At 36.5% G+C, this 14,537-nt stretch overlaps 1 protein-coding gene across 2 annotated transcripts in view; it reads left to right on the forward strand.

Moving 5' to 3' along the window:
* Nucleotides 1-14,537, forward strand: part of sptlc2a (serine palmitoyltransferase, long chain base subunit 2a) — an 87,628-nt gene that overhangs the window by 54,496 nt on the left and 18,595 nt on the right. For both annotated transcript variants that reach the window (XR_005631232.1, XM_039741172.1), the window contains exons 8-9: nucleotides 3,571-3,790; nucleotides 4,803-4,929. Coding sequence is in view for 1 of the 2 variants with exons in the window: in XM_039741172.1 (XP_039597106.1) it covers nucleotides 3,571-3,790; nucleotides 4,803-4,929 (347 nt within the window). In the remaining variant the exon portion in view is untranslated. The remainder of the gene's footprint in view (nucleotides 1-3,570; nucleotides 3,791-4,802; nucleotides 4,930-14,537) is intronic.

Raw genomic sequence — 14,537 nt, forward strand, 5'->3', positions numbered from 1 at the left:
CATTCCATCTGATCATATCTGATGAATCCAATCAAGCCTTAAGTAGTATTGGAAATAGGAGGTTAAAGCCGGTTTTGCTGCAGTTAGTAAAATGCCGCTGTACCTGAACTTGCTGTAATTCGACATGAGATGTGACAGTTCTTTCAGCTTAAAATTGATTGAACATTCCTTATTATATGGAGGTTAGCCAGTTTTTAATCATTTCCACTTTACTTTTATCCTCGCTCTGGAACTTCACCCTTTCCAACCTTGGACAAACTGCTTTTCCAATACGGTGTAAGATAACTTTGATGGTAGTGATCGCAGGGCTGCCAGCTGAGCATGGGAATATTTAATATATCCTCGGATTCTCTTACATACTGAGATGTTGTAGATGTAAGGTACCCTTTGATCCTATGTAATCACTGTGTGACATCTCTCATTTTCACAAGCCAGAGGCCAAATCTTAATATAATTATTAACATTAAAAGAAAGAAGGAAAGTTTATCCAAAAAAAAAAGAGGAAATAGAGTGCATCTGTGAAAAGGCTGCTGCATGATGTGGGACCCAAAAAATAATTATGGTTGCATAGTCAGAAACGGGCAATGATTCAGTAAACTTAGAGGGTTAAAGAACATTGCCTTAACTACTGTACAACACTCGCTGTGAAATTTTATTTCTTAAATTATTTCCATAATTTCTTACAACGTACTGTGTAGTACCTTGATTAAGGAAAGATTGAAAGAAAAAAACATATGATGTGGATTAATACACACATTGCAGCAGTTTGCCTTTGATTTGTTTTTTGTCTTTTTTTTTTTAGTATACAGTCATATTAAAAAGTTTGGGAACCCTTCTCAGCCTCAAAGCAACTCTCAAAAGATCTGAAAACAAAGATTGTTCAGTATCCTGGTTTAGGGGAAGGCTACAAAAAGCTATCTCAGAGGTTTAAACTGTCAGTTTCAACTGTAAGGAATGGAATCAGGAAATGGAAGGCCACAGGCACAGTTGCTGTTAAACCCAAGTCTGGCAGGCCAAGAAAAATACAGGAGCGGCATATGAAGAGGCAGGATTGTGAGAATGGTTAGAGACAACCACAGATCACCTCCAAAGACCTGCAAGAACATCTTGCTGCAGATGGTGTATCTGTACATCGTTCTACAATTCAGAGCACTTTGCACAAAGAACACCTGTATGGCAGGGTGATGAGAAAGAAACCCTTTCTGCACTCACACCACAAACAAGTCACTTGATGTATGCATTTTGGAACAAAGTGTTTTGGACTGATGAGTCAAAAATTGAGTTATTTGGTCACAACAAAAAGTGCGTTGTAGAAGAAAAACACTGCATTCCAAGAAAAAACACCTGCTATCTGCTGTCAAATTTAGTGGATGTTCCATCATGCGGTGGGGCTGTGTGGCTAGTTCAGGGACTGGGGCCCTTGTTAAAGTCAAGGGTCAGATGAATTCAACCCAATATCAACAAATTCTTCAGGATAATGTTCAAGCATCAGTCACAAAGTTGAAGTTACACAGGGGATGGATATTCCATGAAGACAATGAGCTAAAACACAGTTCGAAATCTACAAAGGCATTCCTGCAGAGGGAGAAGTACAATGTTCTGGAATGGCTGTCACAGTCCCCCGACTTGAATATCATTGAAAATCTATGGGATGATTTGAAGCAGCCTGTCCATGCTCGGCAGCCATCAAATTAAACTGAACTGGAGAGATTTTGTATGAGGAATGGTCAGAAATACCTCCATCTAGAATCCAGACACTCATCAAAGGCTATAGGAGGACAGCATCTAGAGGCTGTTATATTTACAGAAGGAGGCTCAACTAAGTATTGATGTCATATCTCTGTTGAGGTGCCCAAATTTATGCATCTGTCTAATTTTGTTATGATGCATATTGCATTTTTCTGTTAATCCAATAAATTTAATATCACTGCTGAAATACTACTGTTTCCATAAGGCATGTCATCTCTATTATAAAAAGAAATCCTGGAATGCAAAAGCAAGGCTAGGCTACGATACGTGATCTTCTCTCGGAAGACATTTAAAAGACCCGCGAGACAAAAGGACCGTAAACATGAGGCTTGGTGCCAAGAGATGGTGCCAGGGCCATCTCGCGGGGACGTGGAACATGAGATTCTTGCAAGACACGCCCTACTTACAACAGATATCATACAGGAGCACATGCATCAAAAAACATTCAGTCGTGTAAAAGCACGTAGTGCACACACACACATTCTGTGCTCTCAACACATATAAAGCATATACGGACAATACGGAGAATAGACATTCAAAAGATCGTTGGAGAGAAAAAAAGGCAGATTATGAAACCAGTAAAATTCTAAAGTATTGTAGCGTCCCAGCCAGGTTGCGGCCTTTTTGGTTTTAAGTGACTGTTTGGTCTGATTGACGGAGGGCGGAGCACAGCACGAAAGACTGATAGCGGGGTATTGATTGATGTGGTAAGTCGGGTGGGGGGGGTGAGACATGGGGGATGAGGGGTTGGAGAGGGTGCTAGAAAGTTGTTTGGGGTTACGAAGTCAGCGATTGTTCAAGTAAAACTTTTGCGACACTTTATCATGTCAGTCGCTACAGTATCAAAAAGAAAGGTAGAAAACATTGCATTCCCGCAAAACAAAAGGTGATTAATCATCAGAACCAGGTGTAATTGAAAAAAGAGCAGGACAAATCGAGGTCAGAAATAAAAGACAAAGAGTAGAGTCTTTTCGCATTTGCATCATTCTTATGCACAAAACGTGGATTTACACAATAATAGACCATACGCTATGAGAATCTGTGGTCCCGTAACATTTAAAGCAACGACAAGTTGAATTTCAAAGAATACACAATTCAGTCAGGTGTATATTGATGCAAATTTTAACCGACAAAAAGAAAGGCAACGCATATATTCCGTAAATAACATTACACACCAAAGGAAATCGTGATATGCCATTCGTATTAAAATGTTTACAGTTTCCCGTGAGAATAGCTTTTGCTATGACAATCAATAATTCACAGGGACAAACATTAGAAAAAGTCGGATTATTTATTAGGGAAACAAACAATAGTCACTCACGTGCAGCTATACATTGCATTGTCACAATGTGTCTCCAAAAAATATTGTTTTTAATGAACCTTTAAAGTAAAAGTGCAAATACTGAAATTGAAACAATTCCAAAGAAAAAAAAAAATGAAAATTGTATATCCAATTAACCAAACACAGGGGTTGGTGAGCGAAGCGAGCAGGAAGCGAAGCCCCCTAGTATATTAAAAGGAAGTTGCTACTTTGAAAGCTCAGCCAATGATAAACAAAAATACAAAGAATTAAGAGGGGTTCCCAAACTTTTTCATATGACTGTATTAATAATGCATTTTTAAACCTTAATGTCATTTTGTTTTGACACTTAAATTGTATTTGTATTTCCACAAACCATGTTTCTAATGAAGCAACAAAATAATTAAATACATAGAGAGAAAAATGGAACATTTGCATATATAGTAGTTTATTGCTATTTATTGTGTTTTCATTCTTTAAAATGAGATTAATTTTGTGGCTTATCCTTTTTTCTGTTCTAGCATGGAAGGCTCTATTGTTCATTTGCCTGATATTGTTTCTTTAAAGAAGAAGTACAAAGCTTATCTTTATCTAGATGAGGCTCACAGCATTGGAGCTCTGGGGCCAACTGGAAGGGGTGTAGTCGAGTACTTTGGATTGGATCCTAGAGATGTTGACATCATGATGGGTACCTTCACAAAAAGCTTTGGAGCTGCTGGTGGCTACATTGGTGGAACAAAGGTAATCATGAAACACAAAGCTAAACACTTGAGCTTTTATTGTGAAACTTTTTGTAAGGTTTTATAAATATTAACAATTGTTAAAATTCATACATCTTCAATCAATAGTTACATTTTTGAAGATCTTTCCTCTGTATTGCTAGACACTACAATTTAAGACATTGTGTGAAAAGGTGAGAAATATTTTAGACTTGTTCATATTTTGTAATGTTTACCATCAATCCATGTTCTTAAACCTTTTCTTTAATAATTATTTTGTGCAGATTCTGTTTTAACGTTTAAAAAATTGCAACTTTTTACTACAGCCTAAATCACACTTTGTGTGTGTGTGTGTGTGTGTGTGTGTGTGTGTGTGTGTGTATGTACAGTCCCGCCCACAATTATTGGCACCTATGGTAAAAATCAATAAAAAAGGTTATATAAAAATCACTTTTTGGTTATAGTCAGTCCATCTTCTCAGCTGCCAGTTATTATTATTGACAAGTGTTGAGGGATTGTAGGTTAATTCAGAATAGTTAAAATTTATGTCAAAAGATAAGTAAAATGTATGCACAGTGTGTTTTGTTTTTTGACTATGTTAGTCTGCACCTTTGTGACAACACATCCAGAAAGGTCATTCAGCCAGCTTAAGTATCTCTGTTCAAAGATGTAATTTGTAATATGGAGCTAGTTAAACAAAAAATGATGAGTTAGGTTTACCATAAGATTCAAAATGTCTAAGCAGAGACTTGTCGACAAATTTGTGATTCAGAATGTTTTTTTCAAAATGAGGTGAACTAAAAAACATTTAATATTTTATGCCACCATAGAGAGAATGGTATTGCCCATAACCATAAAAATGTGTCTAACATATTTTGTGAAAAATTAAGATACAATGTGTATTAACTTCATCCTTTTTTTTTTTTTAAACATCAAGCTTAATTGACCCTTGTAACCTGTAATAGTAACCTTATAAAAAAAAAAACAGTTTGATATAACCATTAAATTGCCTACTTGATATTTTTGTTTTCTAGGAGCTCGTAGATTACCTTCGTACCCATTCCCATAGTGCTGTTTATGCCACATCAATGTCACCCCCTGTAGTAGAACAGATCATTGCATCCATGAAATGTATTATGGGTGAAGATGGCACAACACTAGGTATGTTACAAAGAAATATAGATATTAAATATTTTCCTAAAAGTTTCTCTAAGTGTTTATAGAAAAGAATTTAGATTTTTTTGAGTGTTTTTTTTTTTTGTCAGAGTTGGTATATGTTCACAAAGGGTAAATGCTAGATGCATGCCTAGATAAATGTACCTCGAATTTCTTTTTTTTTTTTGCTTTTATTGGTTTTATTAAAATCAAATAACATTCCATACAAATAAATCAAGTTTTACAAAAATTGGTTAGAAAGAAATCAACCCCCACCCCTATTTTTTTTACATTACATTTAAGGGACTACTTAAGGTTGTGATAAAAGCAAGTGAAGAAATATGTAAATCTACAAAAAGTTAAAATAGTAAATGGAAAAAAGAAAAGGAGCAAGATTTTGGCTGAAGTCACAGTACCTGTTAACCATTTATTTAGCATGTTAATGGGTGTCGCAAAAAGGGGTGAAAATGACTGTGCTGAAAGGTTGGCACATAGTCGCTAAATTTGGCGGGCCCAGTGATTGCCAGTAGTGTATATTTGTATGGTCTGGTGATGAGATCAGCAGCAGCAGCAGCCAGCCAGTCTAACTTGTGCCATGACTATAAATGGTGTAATGTGATTTCCACTTAATATGCAGAGATTGTGACAAAAAAGTAATATGTAAAAGTAAAGCATAGCTGCTTTGTGAGACGTGGAAAACACACAAAAAAGAAAAGGCTGAGTTTAACAAGTCCAACTAAATTCACATGCAGCCAGGCATCATGGGAACACTTCTTATCTGGATAAAAAATGATTATATTTTTCCACCATGCTAAGAATTTTAGTTATCTTATTGGAGAGAGACTTAATATGAAAATACTGTCTAATTGACATCAGCGCACTGATTGAATAGTATTTATTGGCAAAAAATAGTATTATCAACCATTATATTCTTTCACCCGGTCAGATTTGGCTTTTTTTTCCTCTGTTTTTTTGTGTTGTTCCAATGCACATAAAGGAAGTAAACATGTGTATACCAAAACATTTGTAATTGCAACAATTTTCTGGGAGAAATGGTGCATTTTCTGGGAAAATTCCAGGGGTGCTGGTAATTTCGGCCATTATTGTACACATATGAAGGGCACTAGCATATAGTACTGATCAAATCAAACAAACACAAATACCAGGACAGCTCTATACCTTAATAACACCAACTACAAAAACTCATCGCCATATAGACCTCTGAGTGCTTTAAAATATGTTCATAAATTAAAGGACATGTTGAGCAAGGAACAGCAAGAAAATGCAGTCACGGAGTGAATACAGTAATATTTTCCAGTAATTCATGTATGCAATGCAGAAAAATGGACGCCCTGCTAAACCGTAGTAATACTGGAATCACAAGTAAACATAAAGCGCTTTATCAACAAAATTTTGCTTTCTCTATGGAAAAAATTAAGTAAGACTTGCATAGATGGTCAACCCTCCATCTCACTCTAGCTGGAAGAATTAACATTGTTAAGGTGAATAATATCTTTAGACAGAAGGTGGCATGGCTCCACCTAACTTTGTTTTATTACTGGGCAGCAAACATACAAGCTATAAAAACCTGGACACAAATAGATGAACATACACAGGCTTGGTCTGCAATAGAAATAAAATCCTGCAGTACTTCTTTATATTCCCTGCTTTGCGCCCCAATAAATGCAAGTTATCTCCAATATACTAATAACCCAATTGTGCTTCACTCACTCAGAACATGAAACCAATGTAGAAAGAATTTCAAGATGGAGAATCTTTTATCTGTGGCACCTCTGCATGAGAACCACCTCTTTCAACTCCCTCAAACATATGCAGCTTTTAATATCTGGAAAACATTTGGGATTAAATTGCTTAGAGATCTTTATAGAGACAACATCTTATGCATCCTATGAACAATTACACTCCAAATTTTGATTACACTCCAAATTTAATTTTCCAGCAACACATTTCTTCCCCCATCCTCTATGCTTGAAAAAATATTGCTTAGTCTAGAGGACTCAGATAGCATTTCTGCAATATATAAAAATATTTTACAGTCCCTCCCTTTCAAAGATCCAAGAGGACAATGGGAAAAGGATCTCTCACTCAACATATCAGAAAAGGAGTGGAAGGTAGCAATGCAGAGAATTCATTCGAGCTCCATATGCGCAAAGCATACAATTATTCAACTCAAAATTATATATCGAGTACATCTGTGTCGTTTGAAATTGTCCAAAATGTTTCCAGGGCGAGATCCAACCTGTGAATGCTGCAATCACGCTCCAGCCTCACTGGGTCCCATGTTCTGTGCCTGCACCAAATTAACATCATTCTGGACAAAAAAATTTTAAGTGCCTTTCAGACAGCCTTGGTGTGACAGTCCCTCCTAATCCACTAACAGCTGTGTTTGGTGGGCTTACAGAGGGGCTTAAAGTGGAGAAGGACAAACAAACTGTGATTGCCTTCACTACACTGTAGGCACGCAGACTTATTTCGCTAAACTGGAAGAATCCTAACTCTCCTTTTTTAAGTCAGCGGGTAACTGATGTTGTGTATTATTTGAAATTGGAAAAAATCAAATTGTCACTTAGAGGATCTGTGCAGAACTTTTTCAAAACCTGGCAGGAAGTAATCAATAATATTTTAGAATAAGCTTTTAAAGCACTGAGGAAGCAGATTCCTCCCCCCATTTCTTTTTCTTCTCCATTTATCTGTATCCGCGTATTAAACTCATCAGTTTATTTTTTTTTAATTTTATTCTGTTGGCCATGCTCTCTTTCTCAGGGGTGGGGGTTGATTTGTTTTCAATCCTATTTTTTTTGTAAAAATTGATCTATTTGTATGGAATGATTGCAATAAAATCAATAAAATAAAAAAAAAGAAATAAATACTGGAATCGGGATATGGTATATTCCCAACTTCCCAGATGCCATCTTCTTGTCATCAGTAATACTTTAATATGGTATGCAAACCAGAACTGTCTCCTTCATTTTTGTAAATAAATGTAAAGAATTAGTATTATTATTATTATCATGTATTTTATGCTTTGAACTGAATATTTAAAGATCTCTACTCCTGACCATGCAACACTATAGCACTTCTTGAATGTATGGCTTATTGTAAACATGGACTGTATTGTGGAGTTCTTGATACTGTCCTCCCTGTAACCTACAGTAGACTCAGCTAGATAGGCGTATGCCTTTGTGAGCAGGATTATTGTCATGACCACAATTGGATTGTGTTTTTTTTTCCCCGGTCCATGTAAGGTTGCAGAAATGATGCATTTATTTGCTTGTAACGTGTTATAAGCTGTTTTACTTAATGTAGTGCTAATTGTGTGGTACATTAGCGCCTTTTTTTTTTTTTTAAGGTCATTAGGCGCAAGTGTGACTTTTGACATGTATTGCTTTGGTGTTAAACAGTTGGGGTATTAAGCAAAACAAATACAGGCCAGGTCACATAAAGTGAACTTCCTGTGTATTCATAGAGGAACAAACACCTTTAAAGCACTGCCTGCTCTATTACTGTTTGGTTAGGCAATGGCAATCTTGAAACTTCTCGGTAGATTTTATGAAGAGTGTAATGTGTAGCATGTTTTACACCAACTTGCTGCTGTTTGTTGTGCAATTCCTATACAGCATCAGTTTCTAATTTTGATATTCTTAAATAGCTGCATTTGGTTTATCTAATTGAATAGTTACAGACATATCACATGATTAAAATATTGCAAAGGGAAATTCCCTGAGAAAGTTGAAATTAAAAAATGAATATGATTATGCAGGCCTTCATTAGTATGATAGTAATATTTATATTCAGACATACTCAAATTGTTTTCTTCACTGGTATTTTGTTTAATTTTGGATTTTTATGTGATTCTGTGGAGATTTTCTCCTATTTAAGTACATCTGTAGTTATGTTGCATCCAATAAACATTTTGCCTCAGGCAATTATAGCGTATGTTCAGTCGCATTATACTGGAAAACATAAGCTGTCAGGTTTAAATTCCCAGTTTGACTTTTACTGTGAAACTTGGAAAGTCGCTCTATGTATAGTACCTGTGCTCTTGCTGTAAAACCATGTACGTAAACAGTTTCCTTTTCTCTGTACTTATAAATTGTTTTATAATGGTACTCCCTATAAAGAGGATGTGGTAACAGTTAAGCCTGCTTATATTCTACACACCGTATGAAAGAGGCCTTTTAGATTTTTTTTATACAATTGAAAAAAAAAATTTACAATCCAGTACCAGAAAATAAGGAAACAAAAAATCTTTAATGTTCATTAAAGTAACCGTGTGTAGATTTCAATCTCTAAGAACGTATATGTATTGTTTAACAGTGAAAACATCCTTGGTAAAACATTCAAGGATATAGCAGTGCCTTTCCTGTTAGGTTGTTTAGTTTATTCTAATTTTTTTGCCATCCTTTTTATGTTGTTGTTTCCTTTAATAATACTGCACTATTAGTTGCCATAGAATGTTTGATATGGAGAAATGCCCAAGTTGTGTAGTTATGTAGTGTTGCAGTTTAGTGCATTGCTGTTTTCTGTGAACATACTGACAGGTAGTGCAGTTTGAAGGCTATATTATGGTCTGTGAGCATGGCCTCTTTTTATAACAGTTAATGAATTGTTTGATTGCTAAGGTCAGGGTAACAAAAGTGTATGGCAGTGGATGTTTTCCTTCTTCAAGATTAATCAAGCTAAGTGCAGTTTTTCAGAGTTGTAGTCCTGCTTTTACCATGGGCTGAGAAAGGACTTTGTACTATTAACTACATACTATTCTTTAAAGTAACTAAATCCCATGCGAGCTAGCACCACTTGCTGGATATGCATTTTATGCTGCTTTACTGTCTCCTAAGAGTGAGAATCTCCAAAGCTGTAAGTATTCAACTGAACTTAAAATCACTCAACTAACTCTTGATTATTGTATGCTGACAGGAGAGATAGCAAGTCTCACTCTAATATTCTTTAAAGAAATGTTATCTTCCATCTATTTCTCTTTAATGCGATATTGCCCATTGATCAGATTTTGCAGGTTGTTTTACCCGCCAGTGGTAGGCTATACATGCCTGTTCATCTAGTTGACGACTCCTTTTCTCTTGTTCCCAGAGTAATGTCTCTATCCAGTAAAAATGATTGTGAAAATTATTAGAGCCTGTACTGCAAATTCAAGTTGCTTTCTACAGATCAGATTGTGGAATGAAGTGAGGACAAAAACTGTTGGTGTTATGAAAAAAAGAATATACTCTAAGGAAACTCTGTACTGTCTGCTAAAAGGCTGCATTTTAATATATTGCAAGAGGCCTGCCACCAGGAATCCAATTAAATTGTAATGGTTAGTGTCAGGTGGGCGGCACGGTGGCGCAGTGGTAGCGCTGCTGCCTCGCAGTAAGGAGACCTGGGTTCGCTTCCCGGGTCCTCCCTGCGTGGAGTTTGCATGTTCTCCCCGTGTCTGCGTGGGTTTCCTCCGAGCGCTCCGGTTTCCTCCCACAATCCAAAGACATGCAGGTTAGGTGGATTGGTAATTCTAAATTGGCCCTAGTGTGTGCTTGGTGTGTGGGTGTGTTTGTGTGTGTCCTGCGGTGGGTTGGCACCCTGCCCAGGATTGGTTCCTGCCTTGTGCCCTGTGTTGGCTGGGATTGGCTCCGAACACCCCCCTGTGACCCTGTGTTCGGATTCAGCGGGTTGGAAAATGGATGGATGGTTAGTGTCAGGCATAATACCAATCATTTCTACTGACTTGATCGCCCCCATGAGTTTATATTAAAAGTAGTAAAGGCTCATTTACACAATGTTGAGCATTCTGTAAAAGTCTTTGCTGTTGTGAATGATGGATCAGTTCTTTCACCAGCAGTTAAACACTTCTAGCTAGAAAAGTAACCCAAGACATTCATATCTAATAAGGGATGCCATTGTCAGGAGTTGGAAAAGTAAGCCCACTGCTACTCATCAGCTCTGATTTTCCCCATTTGCCTCTCACAACACTGCCTATGTGGGGGGCCAGTTGCTTTTTTGTACCCCACTTGAACTTTGCCTTCAGAGTTCTGCCAGTCTGTCAAATCACCCTATCCTTGAGAACCAATGACTCTTCTTTACTCATCAGATTAGTGGGAAAATTGTGGCATATTGCCATGCTTCCCTGTGTCCATGAGTAAAAAGGCACATGTTCTAAGTTATATCAATGGGCTTTCAAACTAATTCAGTAATACACTATCCTAGTACAGGTGAAAGGTATGAATAAAATGTGTCACACCTTTTCTTCTTAACAACAACCTTTTACAGAAGGCACTGCATATGACATTCTTTACAGAAATGGGTGACAGGTATCTGATGTGAAGGAAATAGACTATTGTTGTCAAGAAGTAAAAAAAAAAGTTTATGATACTGGGACATGTTAATAAATTATCATCTGAGTAAGTGGCATCACTGACTGAATTATATAGGGTGGTCCAGATCTAATTATGCAATTTTCATTACGCTATAACGTATCAAGTTTATTACATAGAAAATCGCCCAAAAAATCCCGGACCTTCGAGAAATGTGCGAACTGACGACATGAAGAATCGTCTTTGCGCCGAACTGGAATCGTCCCCGCATAAATCAAAGTCATCCAGATGATCTGGATCTGCATAATTAAATCTGGACCACCCTGTAGTCTCAGCCACATCACATAGTCTGTCATTGTGATCTGCAGGGCTAAAGTCTTCTTCAATTGTCCTTTCACCATAATGGGTAAAACCTCAGGGCTCTCTATCATAAGGTTGTGTTTTGAAGCTGCCCTTTCTAGGTGTAGCACTCTACCTCCATGAACATACAGTACATTGGCTTTAACTGGAGATGTTAAGGCTATGTTTAATGAAATTTTGGTTTCTACCTGAAGATTAACTTTTATTCTTTTGCCAAAATATGAATAAGGAGGAGTATCTAAGCACTTTTATCATGCAGTAATATGGTAGCATGTTCCCAATTTAGTTTGTTACTTTTTCCTGATTCTTTAACACATCCATCCATCAATCCATTTTCTAACCCGCTTAATCCGAATACAGGGTCACGGGGGTCTGCTGGAGCCAATCCCAGCCAACACAGGGCACAAGGCAGGAACCAATCCTGGGCAGGGTGCCAACCCACTGCAGGACACACACAAACACACCCACACACCAAGCACACACTAGGGCCAATTTAGAATCGCCAATCCACCTAACCTGCATGTCTTTGGATTGTGGGAGGAAACCGAGCGCCGGAGGAAACCCACGCAGACACGGGAGAACATGCAAACTCCACGCAGGGAGGACCCGGGAAGCGAACCTGGGTCTCCTAACTGCGAGGCAGCAGCGCTACCACTGCGCCACCGTGCCGCCTCTTTAACACATCCTGTCAATTTAATGTACTGAACTACATGTTGCTCTATAATGATTGGCATGGAGCAGTGCCTGATATATGTGCATTAATGCACTAATTCCACTCAATGACAGAAAAAACTGTACCTAAATATAATGTGATTGAATACTGAAGATAAGAAATTGGAGCCAGTATGCCTCCTGAATCATAAGTAAATGGTTTGGAACTGGATTTAGCTCTCTGTACTATACTGTCTGATCTAAGTATGTCTCAAAAGTACAACCAAACCAGATGTCCTACATCTAACAATAATATTTAGAATCCACAATATTTGAAGAAGCAATAATAATTAAAATAAGTTTCTTGTAGTATTTAAGCTTTAATCCCTGATATGTTTTTCTCTTGGTTTCATTAATCAATTTGAACCATATCCTCTGTACACCTCCATCTTCCCTAGGCATTGTAATATACATGTATTATAGTATTATTGTTTAATGGTTATTACTACTTTAGATTCGTTTGTAATGGGTACGAGTTAGTGTGACAATATGTGCATCTGTAAAATAGTTCTTGTAATAAATATTAATATATGATTGACATTTGTAATGTCCCTGGATGACGACTTTACAATAAAATGCATGAATTTCTGTTCATGCATTCTGAATTCTTTACATTCTTAAGGATAAAAGATTGTTTTATTACTGCTACATACACACACACACAGTGGGGTTTGTTTGTCTTCCTTTTGTGTTCCCTACAGATTTTACAAATAGCTGCTATTCACTGCTATCTTGCAGTCAGTCTGTCTAAGCCCCATTGTAACTGCACATGTTTTAGGTGTTAAACTGTGTTTATTGGGTTATTTCAATTTGTTTGCTTCTAGTAAAACAAAATTTTCTATATCTGAAGTCAGTGGTTGTCTTTGTCTTTTGTTTAACATAACAAAATAAAAGTTTATTATTTTTATGTTTGTATTTTAATTTACCTATACAAACAAATCATTGTCTTAGTGTTAAGATTATTACTTTTGAATCAACAGTTATTTAGAAAGTATGACACACTGACCAAATTGATACTAAACGCAGTGACATCTTGTTTAATCCAAATTAAACTGTTTATTGCCACATGTAAAATATACACAATCTATATTTATAATTGTGCAACTCTGGCTATGTTTAGATTATTTAGTTTAAAAGAAACCTGTGGTATATTTTAATTTAATACCACTAGACATTAAAAGTGGATGTTAGTATCCACAGTACCCTTGCATGATCTGGTCATTTTAGATGGTTGGCCATTTATTTCCTTTGTGTCTGAATTATTGCAGTTTCCAGTGTGTAAACAAGCCTAGCCACAAAAAAATAAAAATTCAATGTTGCATTTTTTATCAGACAGTTTGCAAGTTCACCACATCACTTAATTTGAGCACTTTAAATGGCACATTATTTCCTGTTCAAATGTTAAAAGCTTTCACAGATGAAGTGATACCATGGGGAGGTTCATTCTCTCTCCCTCTCTTTCTCCCCCCATCCCCTTCCTCTTCTCGTCAGAAGCTGAAAAATAGGCATAGGCTGATGTAATTATCTCCTGGTAGATGAAAAGGAAGTTTGGGTTGGGGGGGAGAATGTTAAACTTTTGAAAAGTATATGGCCTCTACATCTGGAAGCTCTTTAAACCCTTTTTGCTCTAAATTTCAAGTTAGTGTCTGGAATGAGTTAAGAAATGTGTATTGTAAAACCTTAGCTGTTTAAAAATATACCCCAGAAAGATTTACTTTGGAGTCCTTCCTTTATCCAAAAGTATGTGCACACTGGCACAGTTTTTTTTTTTTTTTTTTTGGAGAAATTATTAATTACAAGGCAGAGTAAACAGAGCAGATGGTTAAGAGGGTACAATTCTTTTGCAGAAGAATAACAGTTTTTAACCTTAAACTGTTGACTTTTCAGGATTTTACCCTTAAGTTAATGCTAGTAAATATACTCAAAAAGAGATATCATAACCCTTTCTTAGACAACATACTGACCAGTTCACCGCAGGTTGTTGGTAGTGTTTAATCTAAAATTACAAATTGTATGGTCCTTTGTATTTTGTAAATACTTACTTACAGTACTTGTATTTGACTGTGATTATACCACATCTTTAAAATGTAATACCAAGTACACACACACACACACACACACACACACACACACACACACACACACACACACATATATATATATATATAAAATATATATATATATATATATATATATATATATATATATATATATATA

The sequence above is a fragment of the Polypterus senegalus genome, chromosome 18, assembly GCF_016835505.1.
Source record: "Polypterus senegalus isolate Bchr_013 chromosome 18, ASM1683550v1, whole genome shotgun sequence".
NCBI classification, from domain to species: Eukaryota; Metazoa; Chordata; class Cladistia; order Polypteriformes; family Polypteridae; genus Polypterus; species Polypterus senegalus.